The 24,275-nt window shown below is 35.9% G+C and overlaps 2 protein-coding genes across 2 annotated transcripts in view; both read right to left on the bottom strand.

Moving 5' to 3' along the window:
- Positions 1 to 568: 568 nt before the first annotated feature.
- On the bottom strand, positions 569 to 5,413 carry LOC108214322 (alcohol dehydrogenase-like 7). The gene is made up of 10 exons (XM_017386262.2): positions 5,244 to 5,413; positions 4,928 to 5,064; positions 4,775 to 4,821; positions 2,540 to 2,865; positions 2,326 to 2,408; positions 2,149 to 2,224; positions 1,778 to 1,842; positions 1,433 to 1,528; positions 1,001 to 1,165; positions 569 to 847 (listed from the first exon to the last, which is right to left on the bottom strand). Exons 1-10 carry the CDS (start codon positions 5,284 to 5,286, stop codon positions 725 to 727), a joined length of 1,161 nt encoding a protein of 386 aa, XP_017241751.1. The 5' UTR covers positions 5,287 to 5,413; the 3' UTR covers positions 569 to 724.
- A 4,321-nt stretch (positions 5,414 to 9,734) lies between these two features.
- LOC108214324 (alcohol dehydrogenase-like 7) overlaps positions 9,735 to 24,275 on the bottom strand; it is a 38,646-nt gene continuing 24,105 nt past the window's right edge. Inside the window, exons 8-9 of the mRNA XM_064090751.1 lie at positions 9,975 to 10,139; positions 9,735 to 9,892 (exon numbers count right to left, since the gene is read on the bottom strand). Coding sequence (XP_063946821.1) covers positions 9,776 to 9,892; positions 9,975 to 10,139 — 282 coding nt within the window. The 3' untranslated portion in view covers positions 9,735 to 9,775. The remainder of the gene's footprint in view (positions 9,893 to 9,974; positions 10,140 to 24,275) is intronic.

The following is a 24,275-nucleotide window of genomic DNA, read 5'->3' as shown; positions in this document are numbered from 1 at the left end:
ATACACATTCTAAGTTCCTAACTCTGATGGAAATGAATTGTTTGTAGAATTATAGTTGCTTATTCATGTTTTACCTGATTATATTGTGGGAGGTACTAATACTTAAAATTTCTGAAGAAATTAGATACAAAAATATTAGGAAGTAAACAAATCAACTCACATCTAGAATTAGTTCTACAAATCAGAGAGTTCTAAAAAAATTTATTCTTGTTCAAGGAGTTATTTATATGGATATTGAATTTTGGGTATAATTGCAGCGCACAATTAAGTATCTTTTTAAATAGTTTTGCACCGCAAGTTCCCCAAAGAACTAACCGTGACTTTTAGAATAGCAGGGGGTTATTTACAGAGGGAAGTTGGTGTAAAAGAAGCACATCTACTCAGTAAGATGTCTGATGAATATTACGTATGGATGCCTAAGCAATGAGGTATACACGAAATCTATGATCTTCATCGGAAACAGAAACCAGAGCCCGTTCAAGGACTTAAAAGTGCATATTGATGAACCGAAAAAAATTTCTTTATAAATATTAAATGAAACTGAAATAATATCACTGAGCAAGGAAGATTCTAATTAAATAATTAAATAATTTTATAAAAGCGTTCAGAATCCAGATATGTTTATTGATCTCAAAGGGGTAATATTGCATATAAATGTAACTACACTTGAATTTCTTCACTTATTGCAGCTGGCAGCTGAGTGCAGAAGGCTGCAGGAACTTTCCTATTTGTTTTGGTCCATCCAAATTATACATCGCAGGCTCTTTCCCTCCAAAAGTAATTCAAATGCCTTGTTGATATCTTCAAACTTGACTTCATGAGTCGCAAACTTATCCAGTTCCAGCTCCTGAAATTTCAGATCAACCAAAGGGCTTATTCCAAGGAGAACAAACTAGTTTCTTTACTGCTTTTTAAAAAATGATCTGTTCTGATCAGTAAATTAAAATTTCAGTAAACGTAAGCAACCTTGAATAGTTAAATCTAATAGATATCTAAATACCTTGTCCAAATATCGTTTTACAAGCATAGGAACATCAGATTTTGGTTTAAGGCTTCCAAACAGGCATCCTGTGAGAGTCTTTCCTGACCGAAGAACCTCACCAGAAGACAAGGTCAAGTTTGAGCCTGGCTTATCCACTCCCAAAACAACCGTCTTCCCCCATCCCTGCAAATGTATAATAAGAAACTCATCAATATATGTCTTCGTGAGGGAAGCACAATATTTCATCATATAAAAGTTATAATTATCCTTCTTAATTATTGCGTCTACTTAATGTTAATTCATATAGAGTTTATGATCTACCCAATAGGTTAATTCATCTCAAGAAAGGCCAAAGATGATGGATGGGACAGAAAAAATCAGGCACAGGGTTTTTAGAGCAATGTTAAACGCGGATTATTAATTACAGCAGTGCAAAGGAAATTGTGACACCTTTCGGCAGCAAGTGAAAGCCTCATGCACTAAGGATGCCATACCAACACATTCAAAGCAATAGTCTGCGCCACCATCAGTCATCTCTAAAATCACCTGAAGATATAATATGAGAGACAAATTATTATAACTAACAATATATGTATAATGATTCTCAGAAACATAACCATAGTTCATATATATTTCAAAGTAAATAATGGCCAAAGTAGGTATGAATTCTCATTTCCCCTCCCCGTGTTAGCAGTCTGATGTATTTGAAGATAGCTAATATACAAATATTAAAAGTAATAAAAAAGAGTCAAATGAATATACAAAACTCTGTGCAAGTTGCCAGGTTTAGTGTACCTGGCTCACAGATTTTTCGCCACATGTGAGAGAGTTTACAAAATCCGTCACTCCAAATTTTTTTGCTGCATGAGAACAACGGGAGTCAATTTAAAAGCTATTAAGAATTCGTTTATCAACCAGACTCAATTAGTTATAGCTTGTAATCAGGGGTGGGACCCAGGTTTGCTAAACCACCGGGGCTGCATTAATTTTTTTCCACCAAGGATCTAAAATTTTACAAAAACCAGTCCATTACAAGTTGTAATGGACAATTGGTCCATCTATCACTAGTGCAAGATCCAGGAAACATTGATCTAGTATATCAGCCAACAGATCACTGTATTTCACTTAATAATGACCAAAAAGAAAGTTCCACATGAATTTATTACCTATCTCATATTTGTCTTCATTCACATCGACACCAATTATTCGTTTTGCTCCACAAAGTCTTGATCCTTCTGAGACCTATGACATACATCATATCCCAAACTTTTTATCCACACCAGAGCCAAGTTATATCACATTTATTAAATTAAACAAATTCAGAAAAGACTGCAGAATCATACAGCCAATCCTATAGCACCAAGTCCAAAGATGGCGACAGTCGATCCAGCTTCCACATTTGCAGTTTTCAAGGCAGCACCTACCCCTAAAAGGATGACTTTGATTTAGGAATAGCAAGGTTCACAGACGGTAATATGAATTACTAAGAATGCTTGAAATATGAAGGAACTGAATATCTCATGCATGTGACTACTGACTAATAAAACAATAGAGTACCTGTGGATACTCCGCAACTGAGGAGGCATCCCCTATTCGGTGGGATCCTAGAATCAACTTTAACAATGTGAACAATATCCACCACCGTATACTCGCTGAAACTTGAAATATATAAGAAATGATGCAAAGTTTCTCCATTAAGGTCAGTGAATCTGCTTTTCTGGTCTCTATGCAACCAGGGAACAACTTCAAAAGGGAAGTTGCTGCAAAGGTTGCTCTTGCTAGATATGCAATCTCCACATTCTCCGCAATCTGGCATAAAAACTGGGATTACAGTGTCCCCTACAGTTACCTCACTGACATTCTCCCCAACACTCTCGACAACCCTGCAGTTAGTCAAAAATATGAATCTTTGATAGTCAAACTAATTTGTGTGTAATATTGAAGCTCAGATTTAAACGTCGGCCTGCAATGCTATTTTATTTTTGTGAGACATTAAACTTAACATGCGAAACCGTCATAATAGAATGTAGCATGAAGGTGTCGTTTTCATCATGAGATTCTAATCCGGTTAATGTGAATGAGATATTAAAAATGAGAATCCACTTAATAATTGTATTTGAATCCAATTATTGCTCTCTTTAACCGGGTTAGAATTCCACAAGGTCAAACTTGAGCAGATTTGGGAGCAAGACCACGAATTTGCAACATCCCTAATCAAGCACTATTGGAAATTGAGATAGAAGTAAATGGGCACTTAAATTTGGGTGGATAGAAAAGAACCTTATACTGTCACTCAAAAGGACCTGCTCTGCTGTCAAGCTCTACTACAAGGAAAACAAGGCTTTCCTCTGGATTTTAATAATATAAAAATACTTAAGAAATGAAAAGTTATGACAGAAGCCTAGAAGATCCGGGGAAAAAAGTATGAGAAATGCTACGTCCACAGAAAGCGCTACAGAAAATATTTACAGAATGATGTGGCAGCTCCAGTTGGATGGAGCATTTAAGATGTTGTCTGCCACTTACCTAGTTATCATTGCTTATCAGTCATTATCACATTTATCTCTTTTTATTTTTATACGCTGTTATCTCTTTTGTTTTGTTTGTACTTCCAATATCTTTATTTTTTTGTTAAACCTAAAATATTTCAAATTTTCAAATTAATATTTATTATTTTTAAATTTCTTACTTGAATATACAAGGGAAAAAAGTAACGAAAACAAAAAAGGCGATTTCACAAAAAAATTAAAGAATAACTAAAAAGAAAAACTTACATTATATATATATATATATATATATATATATATATATATATTATAGAAGTCTAATATAATAAATTTATCATTAAAATTTTACAAAAAAATAAAATAAATGACTTAAATAATTTAAAAGGAAAAGATAATGAAAATTAAAAGGTGAAATACACAAAAAAAACTAAAAATATAGTTCATATAAAGTATATATTTTTGAAATTATTTGTTTATTTCCAAAATCACATGGGAAACATTTAAATTATACTCTTAATTTTCATTGATTATATTATATAAATAATCGACATAAATACATTGAAAAATAGAGTAACAAAAACTAAAAATGTGATTACATATAAAAATGTAAAAGAATAATTAAAAAACCTCACATATTATATATATTACGAGTCTAATGTAGCAAAGTTATTAATATACAATATTATATAGTTAAAATAAGTGACAAATAATTAAAAAAGAAAAGACAATAAAAATTAAAAGATGAATTACTTAAATAAGAAGATAAAACACTTTAATTTCATTATTTATAATATACAAATACACATGTTTATGTATATATGGGTTATTCAAATAAGAAATTTAAAATAATAAATATTAATTTGAAAATTTGAAATATTTTAGGTTTAACAAAAAAAATATTAGAAGTACAAACAAAACAAAAGAGTGATAATAAAAAAGATAAAAGTGATAACGACTGATAAGTAGGTAAGTGGCAGACAACATCTTAAATGCTCCGTCCAGTGGTGCTGCCACATCATTCTGTAAGTATTTTCTGTAACGCTTTCTGTGGACGTAGCATTTCTCAAAAAGTATAATTCCTTGGTTGAGATGTGTGATGCAAGATAGAAGACTTATCTTGCTTTGTTTACTACAGTATCAAGTAAAAAAACAAACAGCAAAGGGATCTGATATTTCCTGGATATCTATCAGGTTCTCTCTACAAAATTCAAAACTCGTCAAAGACAAAATAGATAAGTGCGTAATTGACTTGTAAAAAACAGTAAAAAGAAAGAAAGAAACGCACCCGAAACATTCGTGACCAAGTATTCTTGGGAAATATCCAGGAGGATCCTGACCATGAACACAGGAAAAAGAAATAAGAGAAAGAGAGTTGCCGGAAGATAGTGCCTAGATAAAAATTTACAGCAAGTTAATAATTACAATAATCAAAGATTACTTTCATTTTCCAGAACGTAACGTCACTGTAGCACAAGGAGGTGCAAATAATTCGAAGGCGGACTTCACCGGATTCCGGTGGAGCCACGATCACTTCTTCCATGCTCAGTGGCTCCCCTGCTTTCCGAGCAACCGCCGCTGCCCACCATAACACATTAAAAAGCTCAACATATATAGAAACACATAATATCTAGCTGTCATCGATATATATTAGAGTTAAGTTCTACGGAGAACTACGTAACCCAGACAATATCATAACACAATTTTTGTTTCGTAAATTATTACGTGACATTCAACTGCGTGATTGAAGAGCTTACCTCTGCATCGAATGGGTTTACCGGCAGTTTTGCTCTCTTCCATTCGGAGAAATCAACCAACTCAATTTTCAGGCTACTAATTGGTTAAGATGTTATAATTAACAATATGAGCGATACACTAGAGTCTATCTATATATAGTATAGACAAATACAAGTCACGTAACATGGATCAATGGCATCGACAGCTTGAGTATCATTTATTTATGATAATTGACTTATCTTCCCTAATCATGAGCGCTTAAAAATACAAATCTATCATATATATTTTTCAACATATGAATTTGTTATAAAATCGCGAGAATATAGAGTTACATCAATCAATTCAATCCCCCGTCATCTTTAGGGCTGTAAATGAGTTGATACGCTCGATAACCGCTCAGTGTTCGGTCCGGAAAAAGCTCGGTTCGAGCTTGGTTCGATTTATAAACGAGTCGATCTTGAGCATAATTTTAAGGTTCGTTTTGTAAACGAGCTGAACTTGAGCACAGTAGAGTTCGACTCGATAGTTCGCGAACAAATTCGAATCATGAGTTCGTGAACTTGGCTCGTGAACTTGACACGTGAGCCTGGTTCGTGTACTTGGCTCGTGGATGTGGAAGTTTTATTAATGGATGATTTATTATGAACTTAAGATTCCCTCGAGCATAATTAAAATATTGTTAGAATTTTAATTTATTTTTTAATTAATTTAAATAACAAACAAGCTCGTAAATAAATTTATGAGCATAAGTTAGCTCGTTAGCAAAGTTTATTAAACAAGCTCGTGAACAAAATTAATGAGCAGTTGGTGAGTAAAAATTCGTGAGACATGTTCGTGAGCGTGAGTTAATGAGCGGTTCGTGAGCAAAAACTCGTGAGACATGTTCGTGAGCGGTTCGCGAGCCGTTCGTGAACAGAGTTATTCCTTAATGAGTCGATCCTCAAACAATATTTTTGGCTCGATCCAAGCTCGAGCTCAAGCTCGAGTTCGCTAATTTTTTTACAAACGATACACGAGCACTCTAGAGTTCGGCTCGGCTCGGCTCGGCTCATTTACACCCCTAGACTCATCTCGTCTTAAAATCTGCATTTTTTTCAACCGGTTCAATTTTGTCAAATCAATTTTAGTTAGTTTTCTGCATCTCATTAAGATACCCAGACTTGTCCTCTACTATTTGGGAATCTTTTGATGAATAAAGACCACAAATATTTCGGTATCTTTTGTTTAATTGCAAAAATTACGACTTCCTGCCCGGTATCCACGCTTCTTGTACCTTGACACGGCTATCTCACCAGCCGATTTTATTTTATTTTCATGAAAGGAACCAGCCGATTGTTACTCGCCTTCTCGAATCATTTGACTGACAAATATGATGGGACTGTTTGAATCGTTCCAAAAAAATGCTTAATACTTATAGTGAGATGTTATTTTATAAATGAAATGTAATTTTTAATTTATGTGTTTAGATTTGAATATTTACAACTTATCTATTATAATAATGAATAATATAATTATAAATTTATTATAACTTAAAAAAAGTGGTTCTCTACATATTTGAAAAATAAAACTTCAAAAATAAAAATAAGTTAATGAAAATATTTAGAATTTTCAACTTCTTATAATCTGACTTATAAGTGGGAATTGACTTTGTAAATTTTTTACACGGCGGATGTTTGGGTGCACTACTTCCAGGCTTAAAAGTAGCATAAGCGCACTTCTGCTTTTTGATGCATGTTTGGCCAATTGATTTTTTTTTTTTTTTTTTTTTTTGTAAGGTCTACATTCGTAGATGAATTGTATCGAAATACAATAAACCGCATCCGGGATTTCTTTCTTTCAAGAAAGTTTATCATCTAACCAAAAGTCATGCAAGCATAACTCCTGACGCTTAGACAATAAAGCTTAAATGAATTAGAAAAGAAAAACCCATAAGTCCCGTAACAGCTCGCTTCCAAAGTATCCTGAAAAAAAACAAATCAAACAAAACATAAATCAATATACAAGAAAATCACGCATATATATAAACAAAAGATTTTATATAACAAAAATAGATAGAAAATCAAATAATATAAAAATATTAATTAATTTCTAACCAAAGGATAATCCTTTGGTTAGACACATGAAAATTAAAATTTAAGTTAGCAATAAAAACAAAGTTTAAAATGTAATTAAATATATGAAATATAATGATCTACAAAATGGTAAACAAAGCCATAAAAATGGCATCCATAAGTGGAACAAAAAACCATCAAAGGCACAATAAAGCCATTAAAGGCACAATAAAGTCATTCTTAATGACTCTCATAAATGGTATTGAATATTCATAACAAGTATCTATCCAATCACAATCACAATTTAAAATGTAACTATTCAAATTGATGCTAATAGAGTCCAATAATAAATAGTCAACAAAACGGATCCGTAATTAAAGACACTCCAATTTAAAAAAAGAATTATTGCCTAAAAATCAAATTCATAATAATTATGGATTCAAAAACGTAACGGATTCAGCCGCCGGAACAACCACCGCTACACCACCAGCACCACCACCGACCAAGATGTTACATAGTTCTAACATATTGTGATTTATAACAAATCAAAAATATAAATCACATCTAAATGATAAATCAAAAACCTAATTCACACGGACAGTAAAAAACCAATTAAAAAGAAACAAGATTTCAATTTTCTTACAAACAATATAAACAACAATATTCTGAATCACTTAAAAAGAAAGGAACATAATGATATGATAAAAGAATAAAGGGTTGATCAACAGAATAGAGACAAGAGATTACATACCAAATGAAGCTGGTATATGTCATAAGTGCAAAAATAGGGAAAATTAAAAACGTGATGAACAAATGATACAAGCAAAGTGGTTGAAATCAGTAGGCTCTGATCGAAGATGTCGTGGTACCCATCGCGCCGGAAAGTCCAAATCGAAGATCCCAAATCAGCTGATGACGGCGAGGATAACACAATCTCGCTTCGAAAAACCCTAGTTACTTTGAACCAATAGCCTATTTAAACAGAGCACAGATTTGACCTTTAGCTTTAGTACAAGTTTAGATGGTTGCGGGGGACAAACTCAATTTGCCGGTTCCTGCTCGATTTACTTGTAGTCTTGCATTCGAACTATTATAGCGAGTCCAGCCAAGAAAAAAGAATTTTTAAACGAGGGAGAGAGAGATAGGAGAGGGAGAGAGGGAGAGATATGGGAGAGAGAGGGAGAGGGAGAGAGAGAGGGAGAGGGAGAGGGAGAGAGTGTTTGGCCAATTGATTGAAGTACTTAATTATGGTGAAAAGAGCTTCCAGAAAAAGCTACAAAAGGTAGCTTCTTCTGAGCCTCAGCTTCTTGCTTCTTTCCATGCTTCCTGTTCCCGCGACAGAAGTATGCTCGGTTGAAGCTGGATTTAGTAAATGAACGTGCACTGTGACCATATATCACATAAAATCTCATGTACAAGCTAATTAATTCGATGCATAATAAACCTTATATTTATTATAATATTATTTAGTTATTAATTTTTTATTTTAATGCAGAATTTAAAATTTTGTATTGGTAAAATGTGTCATGTATTAATAATAAAAGGTCTTATATTATTATAATTTATTTTTAAAAAAAACAAATTACTATTATATTATAAAATTACAAAACTATACCAACTTATAAGTTAAGTTATCCAAACACTTAAAATCTTATAAGTCATGGTATCCAAACACTTATAATAGCTTATAAGTCCAAACCAACTTCTCACTTTTAATCCACTTCTTTATTTTAAGCAATAAGTCACTTTTTTTAAACTCAGCCAAACGGCCCCACGATATAACTAAGCTTCTTTTAGCTTATAAGTGCAAAAGCAAAAAATAAAAGCTTTACCAAAACGCGCCCGATGCATTGCTCTCGCTGCTCTGAAGAGGGTGTATTCAATTGGAATTTTTAAAAAAAGATTATTCATAAAATTCGAGGGAATTCAATTCAGATTTTAAAATTTATCAGAATAGTGGGGTATTCAATTGAGATTTTAGATTATACTACAAATTTTGGTGGTATTTAATTAGAACTTTTAAAATATACTTAAAAATCCGATAGTATTCAATTGGGATTGTTTAAAATCCGTTAGAATCCATGATATTCAAATGCTGATACATTTTTTTAGATTTCAAAAAATGATGTATTTTGTGGGATTATTTAGTCTATATTAAGATATTTGAAATCTCACCAAAATCAATAAGTTTTTGAAGCATTTTCCTTAGTGGTTAAATTCTAAAGACTCTCGTCAACTCTACGATATTTTATTTAGAATCGGCGTCAAATCAAAATAAAATACAATTCATTAAATCGCTAATCACAATCATTAGATTCTTTTTTTTTTTAAGGACAATCATTACATATTATTGCTTCTGTCGTGAATAAGTTAATTTATCCGGTGCTAGTGATTATTCTTTTGGCCTTACTGGAATAATTTTCCAAGAGGCAAGAGCCAAGAGGAGGTTAAGATGTTGGCAGATCCGATCAGGTACAGAATATTGTCCGCCGGTAAGTTGATTATTTGTCCATCCAAATGACACATCTAAGGCTCTTTCCCTCTGTTAGTAACTCAAAAGCTTTGTTAATGTCTTCCAGACTCACTTCATGAGTTACAAACTTATCCAACTCCAGCTCCTGAAGGTTTTCAAACAATTAGAGCAGATTCTCGAGGAAACAAAAAATATCTGATACAGAGCTCTTTCCGTTACTAGATTACCTTGTCCATGTAGCGTTTTAGCAGCATTTGAATGTCGGATTTAGGCTTCAGATTTCCAAATAGCGAACCCATGAGGGTTTTTCCATTATGAAGAACTTCAAAAGATGTGAAGCTGAACATTGCCCCTGGCTTGTCCACTCCCACTACAATTGTCTTTCCCCATCCCTGCAGTCAAATTGATGATGAAACTTTTAGATGACCACTATCATTCTTAGAGCTCCTTTGAATGTCTGCTTTGTTTTACGAATCATCGGGACAACTGGTTGCAGGTTTAGATAATAACTAGCATAAAAGCCTTGCACGGGCCTCTATTTAAATTCAATTTTTACACTAATATATATTACTCAAAAAGAAAAGACAGAAAAATGGTTGAAACTTTCAATATGAATAGGAAATTTTAAAAAATAAAAAGCTAATTGAAATTTTAATGTATATCTATGATACAAATAATTAAATAAAAATTCAGTATGACACTCTCCAACCCACAAAGTAATATACTTTACAAACCCCTGACTCTACATCCATGTATCACTGACATGTGATTTTTATTTGAAACAATTCTAGACTAAATCACTAAATCAAGTTTATGTGATTCACAAAAGAACATAGACAGCTAGCTGTACCATTATCTGCAAAAGATAAAATACATGAACTATATTAGTAACATTGCATCACAAAGAAATATTCCCCTTGACATCTTTTGCACCTACGACGGTAACAAAAAGTAAACCTGCTCTGTACACATGACTGGACCTGGACTCGGACCGTTTTATTGAACTATTTTTCATAGAATGTTGTAGAACAACAGAGCGGTTTTTTTCATAATCTTCTTTAAAAGGTACAAAGGTTAGGTCTAACATAATTTACCCCCTCTGTTTTCTGTCACGAGTGTCCTTAGGATTTATGTTCTTAAGCAGATTCATTGCAAATTCCTTTACCATTATCTGCAAAAGATAAAATACATGAACTATATTAGTAACATTGCATCACAAAGAAATATTCCCCTTGACATCTTTTGCACCTACGACGGTAACAAAAAGTAAACCTGCTCTGTACACATGACTGGACCTGGACTCGGACCGTTTTATTGAACTATTTTTCATAGAATGTTGTAGAACAACAGAGCGGCTTCTTTCATAATCTTCTTTAAAAGGTACAAAGGTTAGGTCTAACATAATTTACCCCCTCTGTTTTCTGTCACGAGTGTCCTTAGGATTTATGTTCTTAAGCAGATTCACTGCAAATTCCTTTCTCTCGTGCGGCACAAGTAGCTTCAACGGGATAAGTTGCATATCGAGCTTGTCATGTCGCCCAACCTAGCAATCAGATTGAAAGATATATCTTATTCAGAATCCGGATTCATATTGGTAAATGAAGTCCGCTTCACCAAATAGCATATCCTGAGCAAACCTTTATAATTAAAAGTACATCAAGTTTCTGATATAAGTTACAAGAGCATCTTTATTCATAATGACTATGATCACCATCATAGATTCATAATAATTGGTTCAAGATTTAGGTTCTAGACAATGGAGCCCTTTGAAAACAAAGCCCGTTCGCAATTCTAGTTAGGAACTTGGGATTATGATATTAAAATTCTATGTGTTCAATAAATAAAATAACAATACGCATTAAGCATTATGGTATCAACTATATAATTTTACTTGATTAGACAGAATTATATTTGATCAAATATTTGATAAAAAAACCTTTTCCTAGTCCTAGACATGTATCCGGATGACCTAGGTCTGAGGATCCTTTTCGGTAAGCTTAAAGTCCGCGTTCCACCCTGGGTTCAAATTGTTCATCTTAATGGAGGTCTTTTTAGCGGGAAGTCTTTCACCACTTAGACTAAGTTTCAGATAAGGATCAGATGGCACTCAGCAAGTGCATCTTCAGAAGCTTCTCTGTACGTACAACCTTCACATGCAGTAACCCTATGGGCTTCTTGGCAACCCCCTGTATAAAATGGGTTATATCACAGGAGGAACGATGCTGCTCATTAATATTAGCTGTGCTGGTTTCCACCACAAAGAGAGTGACATTTGTAAAAGAAAATTATGTCTTCCCCATGATCAAATTATGTCTCCCTCTCCAGGATCAAATGACCAAAATAAGAGTTGGTGCAGAATTGATCTTAATTGGTCACTTCTTTTCATCTGAGGCTGCACGATAGAGTGGAGAGAAGGCTGTATAACAGAGGTTAGAGCCTAGTAAAAAGTAATTACACAGCGAGGTGATCATGGCAGTTGGCACGTCTATAATTCAATGTTCAATAGGGTTAATCTTTAACCCCGGCCGGCGGCCGCTAATTTCAAGCACACAACAGAAATGGTACAAGCTCCATTTTCTCCAAATTTAGGTTTAAACTTTAAATTTCCATCCTTAAGGATTCTCACTTCCATTCCGTGAAGCATAATCCAAATTTCCAAAAGAAACTCTAATTCTTCCACTACCAAGTCTATATATCCCGTTAGATGTCATCTAAAACAGATCAATTCTGGTGTACAATAATGCTAAAAGGGTGATTTACCAAGCGATCTGCAATCAATAGATAAGACATACTGGTAGAATATTATATACTATTAAGTGCTAACGCCAATAATAGAATCATCATTTTTGAAATTTAAAAGCATTCAATTAGCAACAAAAAAAACGGAAGGAAAAAACTCAATCAATACACACGAGTACGTATGCTATTCAGTGAACAAACCTCTGTCTTGAGATTAATTGTCCCTGGGAGGTAACTTTATGATGCCTCTTCTTCCATTGCCGTCCACCCAATGTCCCCGATGACTCTGAGCTCTGCATTTGAATGTAAATTAGACTTTTTGATCATTATACATGTTTTATTTACTGATCTATCATTATAATTAACCAGGTATAGTATTCACAAATTGTGATCCATACATTTTTTCTGCTCCTTCGACCACCAGAATTCCTGTTTGAAAGAGTAAAGCTGTAAAGAATACAACGCCAAAATGACAAATCAAGTAAACATAGTATGACAGACATAAACAATATTCAACTAAAACCTTGACATTTATCAATCAAATCATGTCATTATGTCAACCAACTTTCCTTGACAGGTATCCAACAAAGACTTCGATCTAACCCAAACTTTCTGATGTGAGGGGAAAACCTGACCGATAACACGAAGAATTGAACTTAGTTCGCCTGATAATCACACACATGTCTCCTCGATGGTGCTCTTTTTGATCAGGTTTCGTGGTGGTGTAAAATGGGTTAAAAAGTATGGCACAGGGATTAAGGTATGGCATGTTTGTAATTGTATGTGTTTGATGGGTTTATATGTAAATTCACATTCAATTTCTTGGCAATTTTTGCTCGTGGTTCTTCTTTAATATATATATAGCATAAAAGCCCGTGCAAGGCACAGACTGCTAGGTTAGATTGTTGTTAAATCAAATTGTGTTTGGCCCATGTTGGATTGTAAATTGTGTAAAAAATCTAACCCCACAGCCTCTGAACTGAGTTGGTGCGGGAAGAGGATGAAGTACCCTGCCCCATTGCAATTTATATATGAAGTTAAATGTGTGGTTCATCCTTTGTAGGTGCATCATGTATTGAGTATAATAAGGTGGAGCTGAACCAAAAGCAGCATTCTATCATCTCAATTGCATGAGTTGTGAGCAAGTATGTACTCGTATAAACTATAAGCAGTTCCTCTGGACATGAATAAACTTGTAATATCGAACTCTAACAGCGCATGTGTGGAATTTGAAAGTGTTATTCCTCTTGCTACGATTTTTATATTAATTACCTAGGGAAAACACTTGAATAGTATCTTTCTTCGGACGTTATTGACCTGTGTCGGCTTATACCAAACATTATGTGTCAATCCCCAGGCTTTTGTAATTTAAAGAATCTGAGGTACTCCCATTTCTAACAAAAAAAATATCAAACATCTCTGTGATTTAAGCAACTGGGAATTGTGAAGTATAAGAGTGACACCCATATCAAAGTCATTGTATAAAATGTGCCAAATTAGTAAGTTGGTTGAAATGTAAGACAACAGAAAATGAATGTCCAACTGCAAGCAGAACCAAATATGCCTTCCATACAATGTTAACCAGGAACTTGCAATCTTATAAATATCTTAAATTAGGTGACCAATCTTATAGAACATGGAGGAATTAGTAAATACAACAGAACATTGTTTCAGAAACAAGAAACTTTTAAAGATCCTCATTTTAAATGTCTTATCCTGAGAAAATATTTGATAAAAACAACAGAGTAAATTAGAACGTCATTTGTACTAAACTATTATTCTATTAATCTGATATTTTGGAGCCAGTACTCTTAAATAATTACAGTAATGTAAAAACTAATCTCCAGTAACATTTTGTCGCATACCTTTAAACTCAGGCCATGTTGATTCTTAAAACAATTCCCTTTGTTTTTGTTGTTGCTCTCTGACTCTGTCCATTTCCAGGTGGAGTGTGACCACATAGTCCTGCAATATGGTTTGTCTTTAGTAATGATTCTCAGAAGCAATAGTAAGGATACTTAATAGCTTGCACTAAATGTAGCTACTTTGAACGTATAAGCTATAACACTATCTTTGTGATAGTATAGTTACTCTATACATTTTGAGATAAATGGATAGAATCATTTTTTCAAACATGCATCGTAGACTGCCTCGTCGACTCAAAACAGTAGAAGGCCTAATTTTATCTTACAAAGCAACGTAAGCAAGCAATCCTAATTCAATAACAGGACTTGAGTGTGTAGAATCTACGGGATCTCTTGGCCTTGAATATAAAGGTGGTCTAAAATTCTAACCAATTTTTTTATTATATCACTAAAGGAAGTAGATGTACTAAAAAGGATGCTACTGGGTCTGTTACTCAAAGTACTTCACATCCATGTCTGCCTGTTTGTTATTGCTCTATAATTATAGCCGAACATACCTCTTTTTTGAATTCCTTTTTAGCTAATGGTAAAGTTATCTGGATAAAGAACTCTTCAAATTTTAGTTCAGAATTTTGTTGTCAAAAATTAAATTTTCCTTGGAGATGGATTATATCTTTTTAACCACATTAGTGGAGAGACGGAGACTGACCTTGAAGCCAGGTTTTAACATCTAGAAGCTAGCAGCACATCCAGCAAGACCTCCTGCCATAAGCATTGTTTTGCAGGTTTATTGGCCACTTTTTCGGCATCCTGGATGAAGCTGCTCCTGAACAAATTCATATGTCAAGAAATATACACCATAAGAAGGAGGTAGTGCAGCGATAAAAATATACGCTACACACTGTATCGATTCCTGCATAGCAATACACTACTTCACTCGACTTACATTAAACAGACATAATCTATAACCTACCTGCTACCTACCACATCCTTAAATCTAAATAGAAATAATGACCTAGACTCTAATCGACAATTATGATAAAATAAGATCTATAAAGCCAAATGCAACAAGCATACGACTGCGAAAAGCACTAACCAGCCTCAGGAATAAGCTCAGTATTGAAAGCATGCGGATCTAAAAGACCAGGACTAAACTGATTCGGATCATCGCCTCCATTCTTCTTCTGTCCTCTTGCATTTCCCAACAGAGTAGCAAACGAATCACTCCTTCCAGTAAAAGTCCTCTACGAATTCCAATACATTCTCGATCCCTGACCTCCATAAAATCCATAATCACAACAAATGACATTTTACCTTCTAGACCTCACAATTGTATGTGTGAATTAGTAAACCAGATGTTTGATTTATTACTTGTGAATCACCATAAACAATACCTTGGTGTGGTATTAGATGATATATAAGAAATAATTCCCATAATACTTTATACCGTATCATGTGAAATGGAGTTTAAAGAAGTGGCTCACCTGATTTATCACCGTGCGTCTATTTTTTTAAAAAAAATTTGTGCAAGGTCGATGAGTCCTTGATCCATGTTACCTATCAATAAAAAATTCAACAATCGAATATATTATACTATATCATTTATAAAAAAAGTTAGGGTCGCGCTCAAGAGAGAACCGGTCCTTAAAATAGAACCATGGAACCACTAAGGTTCTGCTGCGGAACCCTAAACTTTAAATAGATTTTTAGGATCTAAATCTAAATACATGTTTTTTTTCATGATTTTTCATCGTTTTGTGTGTTCAAAAATAATTTTAAAATCTGATACATAGATATTGAAAATTTTTGCATGTGAAGTTCTACTCTAGAACGCTAACTCAAGTTCTGCTGCAGAACCCTGCCTTATAAGGTAAGGGTTCTATGGTTCTCTCTATAATGGTTCTCTCTCGAACATGACCCAAAAAGTTATACTAAAACATAAAAACAATCTATATGGCAATTTTATTTTTTTGAAGATGTTAGGATCACTACCTACACATATAGCGCGAAGAGCGTGAGTTTACGCATTTATTATAACATATACAGGGTGACATTATCTGAGGGGTGAGTTTGTATGCACCACAACCCAACTATCAACATTTTTCTGGTACTTTGTAATATATAATATCTTGCAAAGTTTTCACCAGTTATAATTTATTTAATTTGAATATGACAAACTGCGACATGCGATTTATAGAGAAAATATTAAGTCAAATTCTCATGAATTAAGTGATGAAGACCTAAATTTTAAAATAGGCATTCATTAATCTGCGCGATACAAAGATTTTGCAGTTCTTCTCTATCAATTCGCACTACGATCGTGATTAACCTTAAATGAGATCTTTTCAAATCAAGCAAAACAGTATCGCAAACCTGTACTTTTTTATAGAAAAGAAAATTAGTAAAATTTTAGGTATGAAGACATTCATATCTCCACTGCTACAGAATGGTTATTTGTTGCCCAAGAAGATACAGTGTGAATAAGGCATAACATAAAAAACATGTGATACCTATACTTTGGGATGTTTTTATATTTTATACTAAAACTATATCATACAGAGTGATGACTCATGACTGGTGCAATATGATAAATCAGTAGATGCAGTATTTTAACTTACACAAAGCATATGGTTTTGGTTCCACTTTTCCTTATTGCAGAGCTTCTTCACCATCAAGATATCCATATTTTTATTTTCGAGAGTTTATAATTCCTGATTATTATCATAGCTTCCTTTATCTCATTTTCAAGCATTAACAATAAACTTAAATTATATATAGAATGGTGTATAGGAGCGGAACCGAGTTTTTTCTTTGTAGGCGTCTATTACTCTATTTCACGAGACACCAAAACTAAATATGTATATTGATTTCACATGCATACTCTTTCCTATTGTAAGAGCTCATTCAGTAGCCCACAGATCATCAAGATTTAGGACGCAGTGAATAAAATCATTTTATAAATGCATCAATACTTGTTTGTCTCTAGAAATTAAAAAGGGCTACCAAAATTGAACGTGCTATCCATGACCTTGATATACTGATTTGGCACAATATTAATATTATCAATCGATTAGATGAATGTTCGCAAAAATCTACACGCAAGCGCACGTGATCACAAGTAATATATTTGTTCGTTCCCACAGAGACTGGTGAATTAAGAATACGCACCTATGCAACAATGTATGAGTAATTTTCACTGCTAAGACAATTAACAAGGATGTGTTCTTTTATACTAATAACTAAATTTACTAATCAAAATCAGAATAGGAAAACACATGGGATTCTAACTTCATTATCGAATTCATCTAGAATTGAAATTACTGATTAACATGCGACTGTTGATCCTAATCAGACAACACGAAAGTAATACATGCCAACTCTCGTTGCACACATATCATACCAATCAAAATCCACAATTAAGACAGAGATCTCATGGACACCAACAAAGCTCAGACCCTATATCTCTATAGCGGTAGTGTAAGCAGATAGGTTTAATAGCAAGTCGTCTATCGTGATTACACAGGGTGATAAAAATAGTTCAAGTCTACCACAAATTATGCTTCATTCACATAATCCTATGTTTACATGGCATAGTTCTAAATTCAATCATCCACTCTCGCTTCAGAAAGAATTAACAAACAACTTAGAAGTTAGCTACGCTCCTAAGAAGAATAAGCACGGCTCATGCAAAGAAATCAACGTACGTCACATAATCAATCAATTAATATTCGTTACTAGACTACATCGATAAATCCATTAGAATCCCATGAAGGCGGTTAGTTCATAATCGAACTAATCGACATCATGGGTTTTAATGAAAACATGATAAATAAAATACGAGAATTAAGCGGAATAAAAGTGCTTGAATTAATAATAAAGAACACAACGTTACAGAATTGATGTTCACGATCTCGCTCGAAACTGTCACTTCCTCGCGAAGAACGATCCACTACAAAACTGATAATGTGCTTGATTACAAAAAACTAAACTATGATATTGTTCTTTTTTTAAAACTACTTGGAGGCTAGGGTTTTACACATGAGAAAATAAAATACATTGACCAAGTCAACCGGGCCTCGACCGCTGCTCAATTCCCTCAGAAAAGCTTCAAAAATCGGCCCGGAACAATTCGGCTGGGCGCGGCCGCGCTAATCAGGCGCAGGCGCGCTTCCTGACTTTGGACTAGCGCGGGCGCGCTAGACACTAGCGCGGGCGCGCTAGTGTCTGCCACTGGCAGTCCGTTTCTTCGTTTTCAGCTCGTTCTCGCGTGCATGCCCTTCCTCGCTCTAGTACCACTTCCGTAGGTGATCACGGTTGCATTTAGCACATGCAACAAGCCCTTTAAACCCCTAGACAGCTCTAGTGGACGAGTGTGTTCTCGTGAGGGTTTGTAGAAGATGTACCCACAAAATCCCAAGTCGTGATGAATCCACAATTCTCTATTCTTGCAATTAATGCACCAAAAACAACCTAAAATGAGAGAAAATCACTTCATCACCTCAACTCGTGACCTGCACAGAAAAACACTATAAACGCATCAAAAGACACTAAACACTTAAGTACAACCAACCAATTTAAGTGGAAATGAAGGCCTATAAGTGTGTATAAATACCACTTATCACACCCCCAAACTTAAACTGATGCTTGTCCTCAAGCGTCAACGACACTATACAATAATACAATGCAATGCATGAATGCAACTACGTGATGAATGAGTGAACTATGAAGTAATTGCCTTGCCAATTATAATACCTCAGATTGTGCTAATGTTCTCGAATTTCACTTCTCTCGCTACTAAGTCAATTACTCTTCTATTTACAAGTGTGGAGTGCCAGTGTGTGCAAGCATGCTCTTTTATTGAGACAAGACAAAAACTACTACCACAGAATCCCAATCAAGAATCGTAAACGTTTAAAACTAACACCCCGTCACTCAAGTCTAACTAAAAGTCAAGGTCCCAAAGAATGTCCACACCCTTCTATTTTATTCACTATTTTTTTTTCCTTTTTATTATTGGTGATTCATTGCTCGGTCTAAGGTCAGAGCGCTTCGCAGTGTAAGTGCGTTACGAACACCACAAGATTTCACACACCAATTATTCACTTTATTCTAGTGGTTTATTTAACCGTGCAATGGTTGAGATCCCTAAAGATTTATGCACTAGTACCCATGTAGTGAGCGTTGGGTCAACAATCCCAAACCACGAAGGGCTTTAGGTTGCTAGGCACAAAGTCCCCTCAGACTTAATTACTCGAGTACTAATGAGCTCAACCTAGTTAATTCTACCACTTATTTTTTTGTGAATTTATTTACTACTATTTTTTTTTTCCTAGAAAGGTATATCTACTCCTCAGTTCCCCCAAACTTAAGATTTACAGACCTAAGCTGAAGGGTGCTCAATTCAATCCTAGAATTCATGGAATTTCGTCTAAATCCTATCTCAAGAACATTCGTGAATTACAATTTCCAACACAAGCAATTTCCAAGTACTAACCTAGCATTGCAATTGAAATTACTAATCAAGAACTACACACATAACTCATCATAGGCAATTAACTTGGCTTAACTTCATAATTCATGCAAATGCTCGTGATACTAACTACAACAATTACCACTAAACATTTAAAATAAAAAAATGAGAAAAATAGAAAAAACGTGAGAAAAATAAAAAAAAAAACGTGAGAAATAATCAAAGCAAAATAAAATAAACGTGAACTACATGAACTAACTAACACATGCAATAATAAACAAAATTACAATAATATGCTCTTCCTTAGATTACCACCCCCAAACTTAAAATTTTCAATGTCCCCATTGAAAGCGGTAAAAAGGCTAGAGCACCCACATACCTACTCCGAGTCCGACTCCTCCCCTTCCTCTGCTGGAGGTGAATCAGGTGGAGGATACTGCATCCCTACTCCGAATACTGGCCACTGAACTGTGACCCCCTGTGCCTGGAAAGCATTACCCAGAGCTTGTGTCAAGTCAAATGCAAACCTCTGGTGGATGTCATGCATAGTGTCCATCCGTCTCGCTAGTCGGCGATAATGAACATCTCCCATCGGTTCGGAGCTCCTCTCCGTCTGAGAAGTACCAGCTCCAGAAGCTCTAGTCCGCTCCCTCCTAATGAACCCTGAGCGTCCCCCTGGCATCTCATCATATATGTACCCGAGGCCTCGAGGGTGGGGAACTCCTCCTTCCCACTCCGTCATCCGGCTGATCGCCGAATGATCAATAGGTGCTGCTGGCAACTGTAATTGCTCGTTGGCTGGCCAACGAACACCGCTTGATCGACAGAGCTTCGTAACAATTGTGCCGTACGGAATGGCACCAGTGGTTCCTCCTTGTAAGAACCTCAGAATCCCCTGATGAATCACATGTCCCAGATCAATATACTTGTCCGAGACAATCCCAAAGAGCAGAATAGCTCTATCCACCGTCACCTCATGCCCATGTGAAGATGGCATGATGTTAGCACAGATGAAGGCGTTCCACGCCTTCGCATACCGGTTCAAAGCGGCTGCCGGAAAAGAAACATGTGCCGGCAAAGGAGGTGCCGTCATCTTCCAATTCGTATCCGGCACACACATATCATACACCAACCTATCAAGATCAATCGGATCCTCATCAAACCGGCGTTTGGCACGCCCAATCCTCTCTACAACCCAATCTTCTTCATTACGGCGCTTGGCACGCCCCCCAATCACTCTACGGATCGCCTCCGCACTATACTCCACACGGGTTCCTCGCACCACCGTGAAACCATCGCGATTCTCCTTGGCATTAGCATAGAACTCGCGAATAATGTCCAAGGGAACCGCCTCCGGAGCCTCGCAAAAAGACTCCCATCCCCTTTCTTGAATCATGCTTAAGAGATCCCCATCTTCAGCTGTGGGTAAGAATCCCCTCTCCTTGACTATCGACTTATTCATAAGCCGTTGAAACTCGGTTCGTGCAACATCGGAGGTGAATTCAACCTCACCCATCGAGGAAGAATCGCTAGATGTAGGGGCTTGGGTGCTTGGTCCTTGTGATCTTCGGGCTCTTTTGGGTGCCATTGATAGAGATCGAAAGTTGCAAGAGATTTGTGTGTAGTGGGTTTGAGAGATTTGATGGTGGTTGTGTGTATGGATGTGTATATATATAAGTAGGGTTTATAGAATTAGAATAGGAATTAGAGATGGGTTTTGTGTTTATATAGGATTTTGAGAGATGAGTTAGGGTTATTGAGGATATATTTCGGGCTAGGCATGCAAAATTAGGATTGTGGGCTTTTAAAAACTGAAAAGAAAATATTTTTGGGAGAAAATCGGGCTTCTGGGCAGACAGTAGCGCGGGCGCGCTAAGTGCAGCGCGGGCGCGCTGAGCAACTTAGCGCGGGCGCGCTGGACACTAGCGCGGGCGCGCTGGACACTAGCGCGGGCGCGCTAGTGTCTGCCACCCAGGGCCGAATTTTCTCGTTTTATGCGTTTTTGAGGTTTACAACGGTACAACATGGTTCCAATGCGCGGGTTGCCTCCCACGAAGCGCTTGTTTAACGTCGTTAGCTCGACGTGAAGTCCAGAATTAATCCGATTCCGATGAAGTATCCTGTGGAGGATACCTCGTTCCATAACCAAACGAATTCCAAGTAACATTAACATCTAGTGCTAAGAATGCTTCAGCAAGAGAGTCCGTTAATATATCAGCAAAGCGACCGATTCGTTCTTCAACCGCGTCAATACGCCGGATTATCCTTCGGTATTGTGCTTCATTCAATGTTGAATCAGCAGGTGATTGAATTACAGATTGGCTACTCGCACTGGTAGAAAGTAGAGGACAAGTGTCTCCACATGCATTAGGAATTGAGTCGGAGTGAGCTCTAATTCTGTGCCAATTAGTCATCTGAAGTTCCTGAGTGACTTCGACCGCTTCATCATCCTCTGATTCTTTCTCTTTTGGAATTTTCCACTTTAGGTCTCTGTGCTCAGCAGCAGCCAGGTTTTCTATCAGTTCGTAAGCATCATCGAAGCTCTTGCTCCACAGATTTCCTCCAGCTGCCACGTCTAACACTGCTCTACATTGACCATTAAGACCCCTGTAGAAATAATGAATTGCCATTCCAGGAGGCATGCCATCTTCATTGAGATTTTCGAGAATCTTCTTGAACCGGTCCCAAGCTAAACAAAGATATTCTCCCGAGAATTGAGAGAATTTACTTTCGCTGTTTCTGATAGCTGATACTTTAATTAGAGGATAAAACCTGGTAAAGAATATTTTCTCCAACTTGTTCCAGCTATTAGTAGTGCTTGCCGAGAGAGAGAGAAACCACGATCGTGCCACATCACGTAGCGTGAATGGAAAGAGTCTCAGCTTCACCAGATCCTTAGGTCCGATATTGAAATCCAATGCAATACTGAATTCCTCGAATTTCCTTAGATGCAGGTTTGGGTCCTCAAGAACAGACCTCCCAAATTGAATAGTATCCTGCAGCCTGAGAATGATTGATGGCTTAATTCGAATACCCCTGGCTGATATCGCTGGCTCAATTGTGTCAGCCTGATTATCATTGATTTTCAAACGAGAAAATTCATGTGACGCCTCACCAACTGCTGTCCTTGCATAATCCATTGTTTCAGAATCAGAAGAAGAAGATGAATCAATTGCTTCCTTACGAGCTTTAGAAGTGTTAGCATAAACGCGACCCAAGTACCTGAAATAAAGAAAAGAAAAGAAAAGTGAGAAGAGAATAGAATCCTAGTCAGTGAATTTTAATGCACACTGATGACAAGTACATAAACTAATTAATTAACACCGAGTCCCCGGCAGCGGCGCCAAAAACTTGTTCGCAAAAATCTACACGCAAGCGCACGTGATCACAAGTAATATATTTGTTCGTTCCCACAGAGACTGGTGAATTAAGAATACGCACCTATGCAACAATGTATGAGTAATTTTCACTGCTAAGACAATTAACAAGGATGTGTTCTTTTATACTAATAACTAAATTTACTAATCAAAATCAGAATAGGAAAACACATGGGATTCTAACTTCATTATCGAATTCATCTAGAATTGAAATTACTGATTAACATGCGACTGTTGATCCTAATCAGACAACACGAAAGTAATACATGCCAACTCTCGTTGCACACATATCATACCAATCAAAATCCACAATTAAGATAGAGATCTCATGGACACCAACAAAGCTCAGACCCTATATCTCTATAGCGGTAGTGTAAGCAGATAGGTTTAATAGCAAGTCGTCTATCGTGATTACACAGGGTGATAAAAATAGTTCAAGTCTACCACAAATTATGCTTCATTCACATAATCCTATGTTTACATGGCATAGTTCTAAATTCAATCATCCACTCTCGCTTCAGAAAGAATTAACAAACAACTTAGAAGTTAGCTACGCTCCTAAGAAGAATAAGCACGGCTCATGCAAAGAAATCAACGTACGTCACATAATCAATCAATTAATATTCGTTACTAGACTACATCGATAAATCCATTAGAATCCCATGAAGGCGGTTAGTTCATAATCGAACTAATCGACATCATGGGTTTTAATGAAAACATGATAAATAAAATACGAGAATTAAGCGGAATAAAAGTGCTTGAATTAATAATAAAGAACACAACGTTACAGAATTGATGTTCACGATCTCGCTCGAAACTGTCACTTCCTCGCGAAGAACGATCCACTACAAAACTGATAATGTGCTTGATTACAAAAAACTAAACTATGATATTGTTCTTTTTTTAAAACTACTTGGAGGCTAGGGTTTTACACATGAGAAAATAAAATACATTGACCAAGTCAACCGGGCCTCGACCGCTGCTCAATTCCCTCAGAAAAGCTTCAAAAATCGGCCCGGAACAATTCGGCTGGGCGCGGCCGCGCTAATCAGGCGCAGGCGCGCTTCCTGACTTTGG

This window comes from Daucus carota, chromosome 3 (assembly GCF_001625215.2).
Source record: "Daucus carota subsp. sativus chromosome 3, DH1 v3.0, whole genome shotgun sequence".
NCBI classification, from domain to species: Eukaryota; Viridiplantae; Streptophyta; class Magnoliopsida; order Apiales; family Apiaceae; genus Daucus; species Daucus carota.
Note: the sequence above shows the minus strand (reverse complement) of the source record. Positions and strands in the feature narration are given on the sequence as shown.